The sequence below is a fragment of the Lissotriton vulgaris genome, chromosome 2_1 (assembly GCF_964263255.1).
Source record: "Lissotriton vulgaris chromosome 2_1, aLisVul1.2, whole genome shotgun sequence".
Classification (NCBI taxonomy): Eukaryota; Metazoa; Chordata; class Amphibia; order Caudata; family Salamandridae; genus Lissotriton; species Lissotriton vulgaris.
This window is the reverse complement of record NC_141687.1, coordinates 1,490,469,383-1,490,484,893: the sequence shown is the minus strand read 5'-3', so window position 1 is coordinate 1,490,484,893 and position 15,511 is coordinate 1,490,469,383. Positions and strand designations below refer to the sequence as shown.

Genomic DNA, 15,511 nt, shown 5'->3' with positions numbered 1-15,511 from the left:
GGTAACTCTCATCGGCAGGAAAGTGGGCTTATTCTGGGTTTGATTTTTACATTCTTTGAGTCACTTGCTGGGCTGTTGAGACCCTAGACACTGGTTGCCCACTATTCCATGATACAAGAGATGCTAATGAATATAGTAACTGTTATATATACATTACTGGGGTATGAATGCAATACATCAATTCTTAGTTATCCCTCCTCTTGATGGTGCAGCGGAAACAACAGATCTGATGATGATAGTATGGAGGCGGGATAGGTCATTAGAGTGGGGGTATCGAAGAAATATTACACTACATATCAAGGAAGCTTTTATTCATGCTTCAAGATATGGGTTTGGCTGGCAGCGAAGAAGACCTAATCCCGGCAACATCTGCCCCTGGGTGTTATCCACACTGTGTAATGTTTTTTTTTTTTTCCCCTAGTGACAAGTTTGGTTTTGGTGGGTGGGGAGGGTTGATGCTTGACTATGCCCAGTTGCGGATTTCATGGCTTGGGAGGGGGATTCTTAGGGGGAAATGTTTTTATCTGATGTCAAAGGGCACGTGCTCTTACTAATGCAATGGCAGCACACTATAGACATAGGTATAACGTCACTACTTTACATACAGTATGTTCACATTGAGTAACAGAGTCAGGCTCTTAACATGGAATGTCCAAGGCCTAAATGATCATAGAAAGCTATGTAAGGTAGTGGCATATTTAAAACTACACCAAGTTGATATTGCTATGGTTCAGGAGACGCACTTGGTCTCTAACAGTCACGTACTATCCCCCAGACTGCTGCAAGGGCACTACTGTAGGGCAGGCTTCACTTTCTCATGCCAGAGGTGTCCTTACATGAGTTCATTCTAAATCAGGCCTTACATTACAGGAAGCAGAAATAGATCCTAACGGCAGGTTTGTCATTTCCAGATGATATAAGGGTTATTCAACATGGGACTAGTCATCATCTATGGCCCCAATCATGATGACCCGCAGTTTTATCATGAGCTTGCGATTCACCTACTCAAAATGACAGATCTTTGGAGTGAGTACTTCAATTGTACATTAGATCCTACCTGTGACTAATATGAAAGCCTGCCGTGGTGGCAGGGGCAATTGCAAACATCATGGAGCATCTGGGTTTACTAGATGTTTTGAGGCAGCACATTCCCCCTTTTTCAGGATTCACACACTACTCAGCACCCTATGACACACATACCAGGATTGATTACTGGTTGGTATCCAGAAGCCTCCTACCCGGGGTCACCTCTTGTGAGCCACTTCCGAGGAAGTACTCGGATCACTCGGTTGTATTAGACTTAGGAATGAGTGTAGGCCCCTTTACTTGGAGGTTCCCTCCTACTGTCTACTGAACCAAGTATTCCATGTGGAAATAGCGTCATCCATAGAGAGCTTCTTTGAGCACAATATAGGATCAGTCACTTCTTTCGCCACAATTTGAGAGTCATTCAAGTTGTGCCTTAGGGGAGTTGCCATCTCAAAGCTTGCAGGGGTATTTCGCTCCTTACGCGATAGGCTCTCGAGGTTAGAAAACAACATTGCACAATTGGAACAAATACATCTGCAGACCGTCAAATGCTTAGATGGCATTAAGGAAGTGCTTGAGGAGTACCATGACATAGTAGATAGCGAGGTCAAGCATCTAGGCAAATACGCCACTGCACGTGCTGTTCCTGCCAGGGCGTGCTGCTGCTGGGGCCCATGGGGCAGCTACCATGCGGGCTTGCCTCTCTGGGCCCTGCATTGCCCCTTTCAACTTTGAGGACATTTTTCTGGGACTTATTCTTTTCCAGGACCCAGGACTTTATTTGCTGTCCTCTTCACCCTGGGAGCGCTTTATCCTAAACTTTCCCCAAAGGAGAGGGAGAGCCTGGGGGCTGCACAGCGCCGAGCTGCGGCCCTTGTAGGGAGAATCCCCAGCATAGGGATTCCCCCGTTATGCCCTTAATTGCGGTTGCCCACCCCGCTTATTTCTTTATTTACGGGTGGGTGCCAATCCCGTCTTCTTTGTGGGCTTTGCGGGTGCCCAACCCACATCCTACTGCCGTGGCCCGAGGCGCGAAAGGAAATACCTTCCGGGCTGCTACCCAGCGCAACCCGGAAAACAAGCCAGGCGAAGTTTCCCGTGGTTGGGCTTCAGTAGAGGAAGGGAAGCCCCGCAATTGAAGAGACACCCGGACATGGGCGGAGCTCGTCGGTAGCAGGAAGTTGCCTTTGGCCCCAGCGTGGATCCCTTGATCTGCTGGGAGCCCCTGGTGAAGAGCAAGATGTGCGGCTGGTCAACAAGGGGTCCCATGACTGGGAGGGAGCCCTGATGCAGATAGGAGAGAATGAAGGCAGGCGGAAGTCCACGCCCCCTGCTTGGCCGCCTCAGAGTGCGGATGGATCCCCAGCGAGGTGCGAGAGTGACCGAAGGAGGTCCCTGTCAGCCCCGGTGAGTGATGGCTGGGCGGGAGACATGGCCGGTATCTTTTGTTATTTTCCATGACCGGACCCGCCATTGCGGGCAACTCCATCGTGGGCATATTTGTTTAAAGGGCCCCAGTGGTGGTCCCAAGAGCCGGTGATGCCCGCACTTCCCCGAATAAGTGCCAGTGACTTGGTGGCCATATGTTTCTACAGCCGCCCCGCTTGCTAGAGGGCAGCTGCAACGTTTTGGGGGCACATTTAGTTCAGAGGCACAGTGCTGCCCGTGTTGTTTTTTTCTTGATCCCAGCTGCCCTGCATGACCGCAGGCAGCTACAATGTTTTGCGCAGATTTATCTTAGAGAGTCCCAGTAGGGCCCGTCCTTTCACTTAGTTGTGGCCATGATTTCTTTAGAGCCCTGTGTGGCTCCAACGTTGGCACATTGAATTAAAGGACACAGTGGTGCCAGACATCATTTGATATTTACAGCTGCCCAGCAAGTAGTGGGCAGCTGCACCATTAAGGCTATTATTTCTTCAGGGACATGTTGAGTTAGAAGTGAGATGCCCTCCTTTGCCCCCGACATTCACATCTGCGCAGCACTTAGTGCCAGCTGCAAAGTTTAGGCCTGCGCAGAGTTCGCACCCATGACTTCCGCTGCTTTGGCAGCTCGCCCTGACTGTTGAACAAAGGGCATTTGAGCCCCTTTTGAGATGGCCAGTTGGCCAGAGGGACTATTAGGTTTGTAGGGCGCCGGGCCCTGATGTAATTGATAGGGTGCTAGGGAATGTAATGTATGTAGTATGATTTACGCACCCTGTTTTATACCTCTAAATGTCGTTTGTATGATTATGAGGTTGTTTTGCATATTATGGTTTATGCTAGTGAGATTATGTTTCACTGTGATTTATGCCCCTGATGTGAGTTATGCTTAGGAGGTTAGGGTCTAATTTGTTTAGACTTATGAGAGGAATGCATAGTGTGTTTATGCTGGAGAGGTTGGCGCAGAATGTAATTTGTGCCTAATGTGATACTGTGCATTATGTTGTTTATGTTACAGGCTGATGCTAAGTACAGTGATTACCAGTGGTTACTTGTTGTAGGTTTATGACCTGTTTTACTTTTACTAAGCTCGCTTTGTGATGGTGGGCCTTCTCCGGTGTATGTAATCCCTTGGAGATATGACCCAGTGCCAGGTTGCACCATATATATGATGTGTTTACCATTCTAATGTGTTATGAGAATACAAAGGCTATTTTTGATATATACAGCAGGTACTGTGCACACGTTTGATAAAGACAGTAATAGTAGTACAGTAGTTCTAGACAAAAAGAACAATGGACGCTGTTGGTGAAGTGAAGACAGTCTGTAATGCATAATATTCGTCTTTATTTCTTTTTTCTGTTTACAAACGCCAGCCGTTTTTGTAATCTGTCCATCAATACCACTACATATCACACTGTGTGAGCACCCCATTCGGTACAACTGAAACCCTTAGCCGAACCCTCAGCTATTTTTTATATAACCTTGTATGGAGTTCTTTTTGTAGTGTGCCTGGGATTTTGTTGCTGTGTGCATGCGCACATGCTTTACACATGGCCTCCGGGATTAGCCTGACTGCTCGTGCCAAGCTACCAAGGGGTTGAGCAGGGGTTATCTTTGGCATGTAACTCCCTTGCCCTGACTAGAGTGGTGGTCTCTGCCTGGCTTTGGCACAAGCCTTAGCCAACCAGCGTCCCATTTCTAAAAGTGTAGATGTTAAACATCTCCTTGAGAGTAGGCTGGGAGACACCTTTAGTGATTTTGGAACAGCAAATTGTTCCATGTTAGAGTGCTTGGCCCTTGGTTACCAGGCAATGTTGAAAAGCAATTCAGCAAATTTTATTTTACAATGTATGAGAAATGGCTTGCAGTGATGCATTAAAATGTCCATTCACCAGCCATTAGATATAATTGCCATGATTCACAATTGCTTCCTTTGTTTTTCTCCTGGCTCAATGCATTTGGAATCTGGTAGGAGGTTCAGAGGTTGCAAAGAATTGACCAAAGGGAATGAGCTGAAAGAAAGATTTGTGATCTAAACTTGCCCATGGAACTATCAGTAGCAGACATACCTTGCACGAGAACTGTGTCAAAAATAAATATTAGTGCTAAAAATGTTTATTTAGTTGATGTATGTATTTTTTGTAACTTAGGTAACCTTCAAAGCATCCCAGCATTCAGTGTCTCCAGACTTGAGATTTGTACTTCTTGCATATGACGTCAAACAGGTAAGTGTTTTTTAGAATGAAAAAAAAATCTTTTAAATTACAGTGACCATCTAGCTATACACTGAATCGTTTAGTTTATAAAGCAAGCAGACACTATTAAAAGCTGTGTTAAATGCACTATATTATAGTCATAGCATATTGGGAATCAATTCACATGACAAAATTGAAAGAAATTATTCAGGCATGAAATAATTTGATCTCTTTGCATTTAGATAGTTTCAAAATCAGATAATGTTGCCCTGATTTTGTCCAATTTCAAGTATTTCTCGATAATCTACAGTATGTGTGAAAGTCTATAAGTATTTTCCTAGCAACTCTACAGTGAGTAACATACATCAAATAAAAAGCCCAGCATGCACATTTTAACTTCTAGTCACTATGGGGCTTATTTATGGGATTTTGGCATAGCTGCGCAGCCCTAAGCCAAATTGAAAGGGCAGGAGTGCACCATTCCTAAGCAATGAAGTAGATTCCTGTCCTTTCTCCCTGCGTTGGTGTCATTTCAGCAGCCTAGCGCCAACGTACACATGCTTGCACCATGGTTCAAGGGTATACAAGATTGTTTTTGTGCTTGAAGGGGCACCTTCCCACACAGATACACTCGTAAGAGGGGTTCTCCTCTTTCTAAGTGCTGCAGAAAACAGCACACATAGAAAGAGGAAACAACGGGGAGTAATAAACATATTTCAACTCATTATGCCTCACCTCAGGTGTTGAACAGAGTTGGTGCATCTCCAGATTTATATGATTTAGTAAATCTGGGGCAGCGTCAAATTACAAGGGCGCTGCATGGAAAAACCCACTACAATGCCCAGGGAACCCCTCCCAGGAGCAGAATAAGGCGAACCAACTATATGCTCTGCGTTGTGTTACAATGAAGATGGATGCTTGTTAGGTATGAACACAGGGTTTATTTAACTTGGATACAGGTTACAGGTAAGGCCCCACCAGGAGCAGCATTCTTGCAGCTCATCCCATCCACTCGAACTGAACTCGTACAGACACAAACCTTCTCAACATGTTAAGGTTCTCACACACTGGCTGAGCAGCTGGGAAGAGAACATCAATGAAGATCAATGAGGAGGATGCATTCTACTCAACAGAAGATTACAACACGTTGCCTTACTCATGATATGTGAAGCCACTCAAAGCCACGCAGGGTGACTTTGCGTGGCTTCATAAATCAGATGGAGAGCCATGAGTCATTGGTGAAATAGGGATGCAGGGATCTAAAAAATAAGCCCCAATGTGTTATATTGATGTATTATATTATTTTAGAAACATTGATCACTTCACATGGGTAGTTTTTCTCAGTATTTTTGAGTTGTATCATCATAATAAGACCAGTTTCCGAGTTCCTTGTTCTTGTAGATTGATGTACAATACACAGATAATTATGTATTAATCAGTGCATATTGCCTTGCACATAATATTATGGGAATGTGATGCCGCAGATTGCATAAGTGCCTATGTGTCCGTGTGTGCTTACACTCTATATACGTAGGTGTGCCAAGAGTACCATACTAAGGGGCATATTGGCAAGAACCTAGTTAAAATTATCGCCGTATTAGCGGCAGGAAACTGCGATAATGGGCTTGCTAATATGCGTTAGAATTCCAATAGAAGCCCAGGTTAGATGTGCGGGACATCTAACCTGGGCTTTTATTGGAATTCTATAAGGCATTTAGCAAGCTCATGATCACCAATTTAGCGACATTTTCCTGCCGCTAAAACAGCGATCATTTTAACGAGGTTCTTGCTAATATGCCCCTATGTTTTACCATTATAGTGTATGGAGGGGCCAGGACTTGTGAGAGATGAAACACCTTGTGTAGGCAAAGATGTCCCTGTCTCCCTTGTCAAATCTGCATAATTAGTTTATTTGATGCTGTTTTTCACGTCTAAAAATTATGCACAAATGTATTCTGAGGATTTTCTTCTTGTGTTTTTTATCAATTGTTTTCATTCAATTCATCTGTAATTTGTCCCCTGGAGTGGTGGACATACTCGATAGACCTCAACTAAACGTGATCTCCCTGACTCGAAGTGTCAATTGCATATCCACGTAGTTTGAGGCCTTCTATCTTATCAGTCCTTTCCCCCATGGCCTGCAATCACTGAAGGCCTGTTTTGTAAGACCCAAGGTCCCCTTTGTCAATCTTCCCATGGTTAATAGGGGAAAGTACAGTAAGGAGAGAGAGCGAGAGAGAGAGAGAGAGAGAGAGAGAGAGAGCGAGAGAGAGAGATATGTAACTATTTTCAAAATCAGCTGAATGTACCACACAGTAGGAGATAATGTTCTATAGCCTGTAAATTTTAAAACTTCTGTCAAATTAATCACCGTTACAATACCTTTACACATATGAGGAGGGTGCTTACGTAGCAATACATATTCGGCTCCTATAGGAATAAAGCAATTTGGGAACATGTTACAACACCTGTAGCTGCTGAGAATTTGAGAAGCGGTACACATTTCCCCAACACTACAGTCTAAATGAAAAAGTTCTTTGTTTTCTGGCTGATTGAATGTATTGATAGCTATGGTTTCTAATTATAGATATAATCATAAATATGTCAATTTGTGTTGTTAGAGTAGAGAACAATCTTCCTAAAAGAATGTTGTTACCTTAATTATAACATATGTACTAACTTGCACACGTTTGAATCTGTTGACTAACAAATGTTATATGGGTCTTTATGGCTTTATTTTGGATTGATTCTGATCGTTTTCAAACTGCATTTTGCACTTTATGAATCAGTGAGGTCTCGCTCTCACTACACTAACGGAACGCAATAGATTCAGTATTGTAATGTATTAACAAATTGAGCTGTATGGAGGAATTATTGAAGCATACTCTGTTGATTCACCAAATGACATACAATTACATCTTAGAAGGTCTATTGCTCAGGGCATGGAAATAGTTAAAGCTTGTCTGATAGATATTGGAAGCCCCAGGGTTAGGCACACTACCAGAGAAAACCAATTTAAGATGAAGATCCTTCTAAAGAACCTAATCCTTACTCTGCGGTCAGTCTAGAGATTAAATATCAGGGATATGACTCTTGGCAACGTTTTAGCTAACTCAAAATACTTCACATTTTATATGTCATTTTATTGCACAACATGATACCAATATTTGCTTCTTCATTTAAAAAATGTGATTCAAACTCTACATCCTGGGAATGTCATGTGTAGTCTATATGTTAATTCTTGAATCACGGAATGCAAAGTCTAGTTTAACGGTATTAACTTGCTTTGCATTGTTGGACTTGCATGTTTCCTTTGTAAGTATTGTCAGGTAGATATATGATGCATTTTGTGCATTGACAAGATTTACACCAGTTTTTTTTTCATGACAAAATATTTTTTTTTAAGTTCACGATATTCTTCTTCAATATAACTATGTATCTAGTAAATACAATGTGTGAGTAGAACCATTTTCTAGTTTACAGGCACATTTTACTACTACCAACAATGAATTGAGACAAAAAACAGGCCATGTTTACACTTGATTTGACACATTGTTTATGAATCAGACTCATTATTTTTACACCTCCTTTTAACTTAATTGTGATCCTTCAATGTATTTCACTGTACTTTTGTTACTTCATACCATTAGCACCTTCACATGTTTTTCTCAGTTTTTCTCTTTGTGATACAAAACCTTAATTGGTCGATCACCAATGGCTCGGCCAATCATTTACCTGCTGTGTCTACATTTTACAGAGGGAAAATTGTGTTATGTTACTTTTTCCATTACTCTGGGCAGTTCTTCCCAATGTAATGATGGTTACTATGGGGCATATTATCAAGGGGGTTTATCTCTGCTTTTTTCGCTTTAAAAGCCAAGAAAGCGGAGATAAAATGATCTCCCTATTACCTAGCTCTTGCTAACACCAGTTAGCGACAGCTAGTAGGAGATAGTGACCATCTTGGGCCCCACTTTGCATGTCAGTGATATTTATCACTAATGACATGCAAAGTGGGCGTGCCAAGTTGTTAGCGACTGGAAACAGTCGCTAACATCGCTATCTCCTATTACCAACTTTTGGAGATATTCGCGCTAAGCGCGAATATCTCCAAAAGCTAACACCTGCCCTGAGCAGTTCTTAGCCATGTTATCCAATGGTTATATGCCCCTGAATTCCTTATCCCTCTTCCTAAGCAGGAAATATGTGTTGAATCTAGGGGTGGAACCAGTACAAATGATAAACTCTCCTACACACTGGGATTTGCTTATGTTGATTATTTAAACTTCTCATTGAATATTGCAAACTCTCTTGTTTTGGATCCAACTCTGATATCCTCTTTCTTTTAGGGCCACAGATCGCTGTCACATTTAATTAAAATCACCTTTATGTTACAAAAGACCAGTTTTCATATTGCACAAAACATTTTTCATAAGCAGCACATTCCATTTCACACAGGGATTTCTTAGACTCTTCTGCTGCAGTACTGAGTCACTTTTTCAAGACATTGATAAAGGTGACAGTGCATGACTTTTATGGAATGCTTATTTCAAATCCAGATTTAAAGTACTGTTACAGTGTCCAGGCATGATGAGTGGAAAACAACTTTGGCAAATAAAATGGTGCCATTTGCAATGTGCCCTGTGTAATAACTATTAGTGTGATAAAACAAATAGACTGCTTTTTTCTTCTTTTTCCTGTTTTCCTAGAAATCCTTTGGCAGCCATCTTTGAGTTAGCTATAACCACTTTGCTCCACCCTCAAAACCCCTAGCAGCACATTCTGTTGCTATTCTGCACCGGGGAAGGGTCACTTGGTTTCCCAATCACAACCATTGCATGCCCATCCGGTGATAACTAGGAGCTTAAAAACGCATTGCCTTTGGTCCATTTGGAAGAGTGGGATCCTGGTACTAGCACAAAGATGACTTACTTAATGTGGACTCCTCCTCTCCATTACCCCATGGATAGTGGGATAAAAGGGTTAGACTTGAATCTTGAAGATGTAGTTATACACAGAATGTCGAAGTCTGCCTCTACTTTTAGCATCCAGGGTAGATGAGATATTAGTTTTCATTCTGTGACGTGCTCAGGTTAAGGAATGATTTTAAGGCACACTTAAATAACAGACTCAATATCATGGTATTCCTCATGATAGTAATCATGTGACAAGTGATAAGATCCTAGTGAACCTCCGATTTTTTTATTGCTGAAAACAGTGACCCAAATGTGCAAAAATGTATTTATCACGATTTAACATTTAGTGTTGAGTCACCATCAATCTTTCTCAGCCCAGCTACTAAGGTTTTCCCTTTCCTATGAGTTCTTATTTGTGAGGGAAAAGAGCTTATGGTATCCGCATGGCTTCCTCTTTTTCTTTCTCCCATAGTTCATCTAAGGCAAAATTAGATATTTTACAGATCCCCCGAGCAAAATTATGTGTGGGGGAAAGACCTTATCATATGCTTTTTTTATAGGAAAAAATATCACGTAAATGAGCATCAAAAGAGGCCGCTGGAGGAATATAAGCATTTATAAACATTAACGGGGCGTTCCTTGATTTCCATTGGGATTAAACAAAGTTACTGCCAGTGCCAACAATAAATTACTCAGATCTTTATACAATTCATATCTCCATTGGATCTTGTCAGGCAGTAAACATGCCACAAGCCCTTTGCATGTCCCCTCCTTGAAGGCGTCACTTTACAGTCTAAAATTATAAAATCATCCCAAATCAAATCATCCACACACCAAGTCTCCCAGAGACAAACGGTGTCTGCCTATAAGGAACTCAATTAATGCAACCTCTCTCTACTATTCTCCATCCCTGCTGCATTCCAGGATATGAGTTTAGCTCATTGCTAATAGGAGGGGCGTGACAAGTTGTTACCATGAGAAACACTTGATAATGTGCCGTGTAGCCATTTCCAATTGAGGTTCTCATCTTTAGAGTTTCCATGTAAGGGTAAATCAGATGATTCACTAATCTAATTAACAACTGTCTGCTGTGTTCATCTAAGTGGATTTGTACCCATTTTGCATCAATTGGTGACCCCATGCTGGGGGGTAGAAATTGGGATGGCAGAGACCTTTTATCCACAACACAATACAGTGTCCAACCTCTCTTTATTAGTAGAATTATCATTTAGACAAAATAAACATTTCCTTGTCCTAGCTGTAATAACAACAATACATTTTATGATTGTATATTATCACGCTTATCCAGTTATGCAAATTTTCATCAACCAAGTGGTACATTAGATAAGGCAGCAAGACATGAAAATTCCACTTAGAACTAATCCCTCCCCCTCCTAAACTCACTCCGGTAAGCACAAAATGCTGAGATATTTCGGGCATGTCAATTCTCAAAAAGTGTCTGAGAGTAGGGATAGGTAGGGTCTCCGAAAGAGGCAACTATGTTAGCAAGTGTCAGCGAGATCCCATTATATACCATAACTGGTGTATCCACCCCAGGTGTGTTGATACCCTTGGTGTCCCCCAGTGAGTGAGTATGTTTGGAGTAGGCCCTCCTAGCACTAAATCTGTCTCCCCTGCTTTGATTTGAGTGGGTATGTGAGGTAGATAGGCAAGCCCAGCAGGACGTATGCAGGGAATCAGGGGAGTTGTGTCCGGAGGTGGTGATCCACCTTGTCAAGTATTTGTGCCCAGTATTGGAGTACCCATGGGCAGTTTTAAAGCAGATGCGTCTATTTTCACAGAGACTAGCACTTGTCATCTCAGGTTGGGTTGACCTTGCGTGGTCATACCGGGGTGTTGTCCCAATAGGTAGTTACAACTGTAATTGTCTCAGTTAGTGCCGTATTGCATTCCATGCTTGGCTCTGTAGTAGATTTCCCCCCATTCTTTATCAACGAGTTGCCTCCGTATTCCCTGCTCCCACCGGTGCTGACTGGCTTTATAGGTGTGTCAATTGCGCTGCAGGAGGAACATGTACAGGTCAGAGATAAAGCATCTGTCAGAAGATCTGGTGAGCATCCATCATTCATAGATGGGTGAGACACCTCTTTGTGGTAGGTTGATTGTGTGGATGCATGAAGTTGTGGGAAAGGGATACCACCCATTTCATTGAGCATATGACCCACACAACGGCAGCCTGTCTGTCGCCAACTCCCGAATGCTCCAGCTCCTAGCCCGGGAAGGAAATCCGGGTTGTCAAACAGAGGTGTGAGGGGCAAGGAAAGTGAAGTGAGAACATGTTGTACGTTGGTCTTATCCCATGCGTCCATTGTGGCTAGAGGATAGGGAATAGGGATACATTTTGTGGCTGGTGTGTCTTCCATAGCCATGTTCCCACAACTTCTCTTCCCGGCTCGATTCCACACAACCACATAGCGCAGTTGGGCTGCCTGATAGTAGAGTTCTAGTTCCAGGATACCTAAACCACCATTACGAGGGGGGAAGTAGCCAAGTTCCTTCCTCTTTGAGGCCTCCTCCCATCCAGATGTATTGAAGTATCTCTGATCGGAGTTTTGGAAGAATGCCCTTCGAAGGAGTGTCTGTAAAAGGTATAGTCTCTTCGGCAGCACCATCATCATGACAGCATGATTCGCTTAAGCCAAGAGACTTAGTGGTGTTTTCAGCGGGTGAAGACAGCTCTGATTTGTTTAAGTAATGCCTGATAGCAATGCGGTAGTTGTAACAGTAGGAGCTAACATGATCCTCAAGTTTGGAATCGACTATGTAGCCTATTGAACAGGGAATTGCGCCACCAGTTGATTCACCAACAGTGGGGGAAGACAGAGATTGAGCGCTTGCGATTTCCCCACATTTACCCGGAAACCAGAGGCATGGCTAAAGTCCTCTAGCCCTTCCAGGAATGCAGAGAGAACTGTGACCAGTTGCTCCATTGCCACCAATGCATCATCCACATAGAGCCTGATAGTGTGTTGCTCCCCCAAACAATCCCCCAGTAATCAGGGGATTGTCTCAGACTCTTTGAGCAAGGGGCCCAGTGTATACGGCGAACAGCAGGGGCTTCCCTGCCGAGCGCCCCTGCTAATCGAAAGGGGGCACAGGTGTGGCCATTGACACAGACACATGCTGTGGGCTGATGGTAGCAGTTGAGTATACACACCCAAAATCTCTCACCCATGCCAAATTGGATGAGGACCTGCTCTAAACATAGGCAGTGCATTTTATCAACCGCCTTCTCAGCATCCAGGGCCAGAAGCATAAGCTTATGTGGGGTATGAGTGGCTTTCTCAATAATGTGTAAAATGTGTTTTGTGTTATCGCTCATCTGCCTCTGGGTAACGAAGCTGCCTGATCTGGATCTTTAAGGGAGGGAATGTGTGAGCTAAGCCTGCTATGCAGGACTCCTGTGAATAGCTTGAGATCGACATTTAGGAGGGATATGGGCCCGTATGAACCGCGCTGCTCCTATCTTAACCGGGTTTGGGGATAACAGTGATTGAGGCAATTAGCATAGAGGCCGAAATCGTCTCCAATTAATCTACTTGGTCTGACATAAGAGGGGAAGTACGAGCGATCTGAAGGTATTGCATAATGTTTGAAGGCCTGAGTTTCTGACCCGAGAATAGGTGCCCATACAAATCCTTGAAAGTGGCAGCTATGTCTTTGTCTTTAGTTGCTTGTTCCCCTCTCAGCATCTGTAGAGCAGACAACCCAGTGTCCTGTGTCCGGGAATGTAGTTGAGTGGCAAGGAGACAACCACACTTATCCCCACCTGTATAATAGGAGTGGCGCAATTGCAAAGCATCATATTCCACCCGATCTAAATCTATACCTGTCATCTGAAATCAGAGAGCAGTTTGCTGGTGCCTGACTCTTAGTGCCCGGGTGCATTGGTGTATGCGCTCCAGCTCTTGGATGTGAGTTGTTCCCTTTTTTCCCTATGTGCTTTATCATCAGCTCCCGAAATTGCTATAAAATCCCCCCATATCACTACTTTAAGGGCTTCCCATAGTGTAGCAGTGGAGGTTTCTGGGGTATTGTTAATCCCTAAATAGTCAGTGATGGCTTTTGTGACCTGTGTGACTACTTTGGCGCGCTGCAACATTGTTTTCCTTAATCTCCAGACCACATTGGCCACTCAAATCAAATCATTATCAAAAAGCAGGCTGGGATCACCCCCAGAATAACTCTCCATTCCATTGAGGACATTGCCTTAGTAAGTGTGTTATATATGAATCCCTCCTGACCATCACTGGGAGCGTACATGGATGCCACTATAAATGTCTGGTCCCCTAGCATGAAATGGTAAGTGAGAAGCCTGTCTCTGCTTTGCTCTAGAGGTGTGCTGTGATGGTATGGAACTCCCTATGCTTCAGCAATGTGATTTCTGCTAGGTCTTGGTACAATTTTGGCAACTGATACCCAAAGTAGATCAAATCGGAAGCAAGGGCTTTGCGAAGTATCTCTTCCTTTAATGGAAAGTCTCCGAGGCATATTAGGACATCTGCTGTCAGGCCCGCCCCAGTGCATGGCCGTCTTACCTTACGTTAGATCTATAAGGATGGTGGTGTCCACGGGACTCCGAGGATTTGGCAAAAAAGACAGCATTTCTTTGATTGTGGCTCCTTTTTTGGCCACCCTTCAACTGGTGCTCCAATAGTCGGGCCTCAGAGGAGGCCACCGGGGTCCAGCCAAGCAGCAGTCTGTTACAGGTAAACCAGATGGCACAGGCTGTCACAGCGGGATGTAGGTCCACATCCAGCTAGGCCAGTCACCCAGGTCTCATCGGGGCCCAGCACCCAGAGCCGACTGGGTCCCACGTATTGCTCTACAGTCTATACCCCTCAGATGGAGCGGGGGCTTTGCTATGTAGTGTGTTGCTCCGTAGGGAGAGGTCAGAGCAGGAGGCTGTGACAGGCAATCCCTCATATTCCATTAGTTGCCCCTCTTTGTTTGCTGGCAGGATGCCCCTCTTTGTTTGCTGGCAGGATGCCCCCCTCGCTCAGGGACGCTGCCACCCCAGCTCCTGGCCAGCCCCTTGGTCAAGTCCCCAAGGCCCCACACAGCCCATTCGGGCGATTGAGCCTCTTTGGTGCTGTGGGTGGGGGCCAGAGTTTTGCATCTTACAGCCCAGGTGCCTCAGACTGTCTATGTAGGCATGCCCCTTACTATCCCAGCCTCCAACTACAATCGGCAGCAGCACCCTCCATAGCTGATGCCTGTGGGTGGCACCACAGCCAGTCTGCATCCCTGGTTGGTGACCGAGAATGCGTTAGTCCCTGGCGCTGGCTGTCTGCAGTACTCTCCTTCCTCTCCAACCGGGCTCCTCCAAGGAGGATGAGCCACAGTCACCAGGCTCTCCACTTTAGCCCAGGCCAAGATGGCAGATGCATGGGCCTACCACAGCCTCACATTAGGGTAGCCGGGCACTCCTCAGACTCTCCCAGCTCTGCCCTGTTCTGCTGACCACCCAATCCTCATCAAGGGACTCAGCAAGCGACTGGCAGAAGCGCCCCAGGCCCGCGTCTCCACACTCTGACTGCTCTGCCAGCCAGCTGCCGACAGGTGTGTTCCACTTTCATCCAGAGCAGAGCTTGGAGGCCAGCTGATCATCCAGGCATGGGGTGCGCTCCCCTCTTCTCCACTCTGATGGGTCCCGGGGCTCGCCTCTGCTTTTTGGGAACCTCCTGATGCAGTCAGCTCTCACCAAGAGGGCAACAGGCCAGCTAGGTAGCAGTGGGCCGGTAGCAGGCGCGGAGGGATGGAAAAGCACAACTTACTCGGCCGCCATCTTGAGCACAACGCTCAACAGTAATTTTAGGATAAAAAGTTACCCTTGATTTAAAACCAGCTTCAGAAGGCAAAAGGGGAAACTAAATTAATATCACTACCTTGGATACGTTGCAAATTCCCAATCTCCAAAAAACA

At 44.5% G+C, this 15,511-nt stretch overlaps 1 protein-coding gene across 2 annotated transcripts in view; it reads left to right on the top strand.

Annotated features, from left to right (window-relative positions):
• Positions 1 to 15,511, top strand: part of DPP10 (dipeptidyl peptidase like 10) — a 1,575,897-nt gene that overhangs the window by 667,522 nt on the left and 892,864 nt on the right. For both annotated transcript variants that reach the window (XM_086957361.1, XM_086957360.1), the window contains exon 5: positions 4,605 to 4,679. In XM_086957361.1, the coding sequence (XP_086813487.1) occupies positions 4,605 to 4,679 (75 nt within the window). The remainder of the gene's footprint in view (positions 1 to 4,604; positions 4,680 to 15,511) is intronic.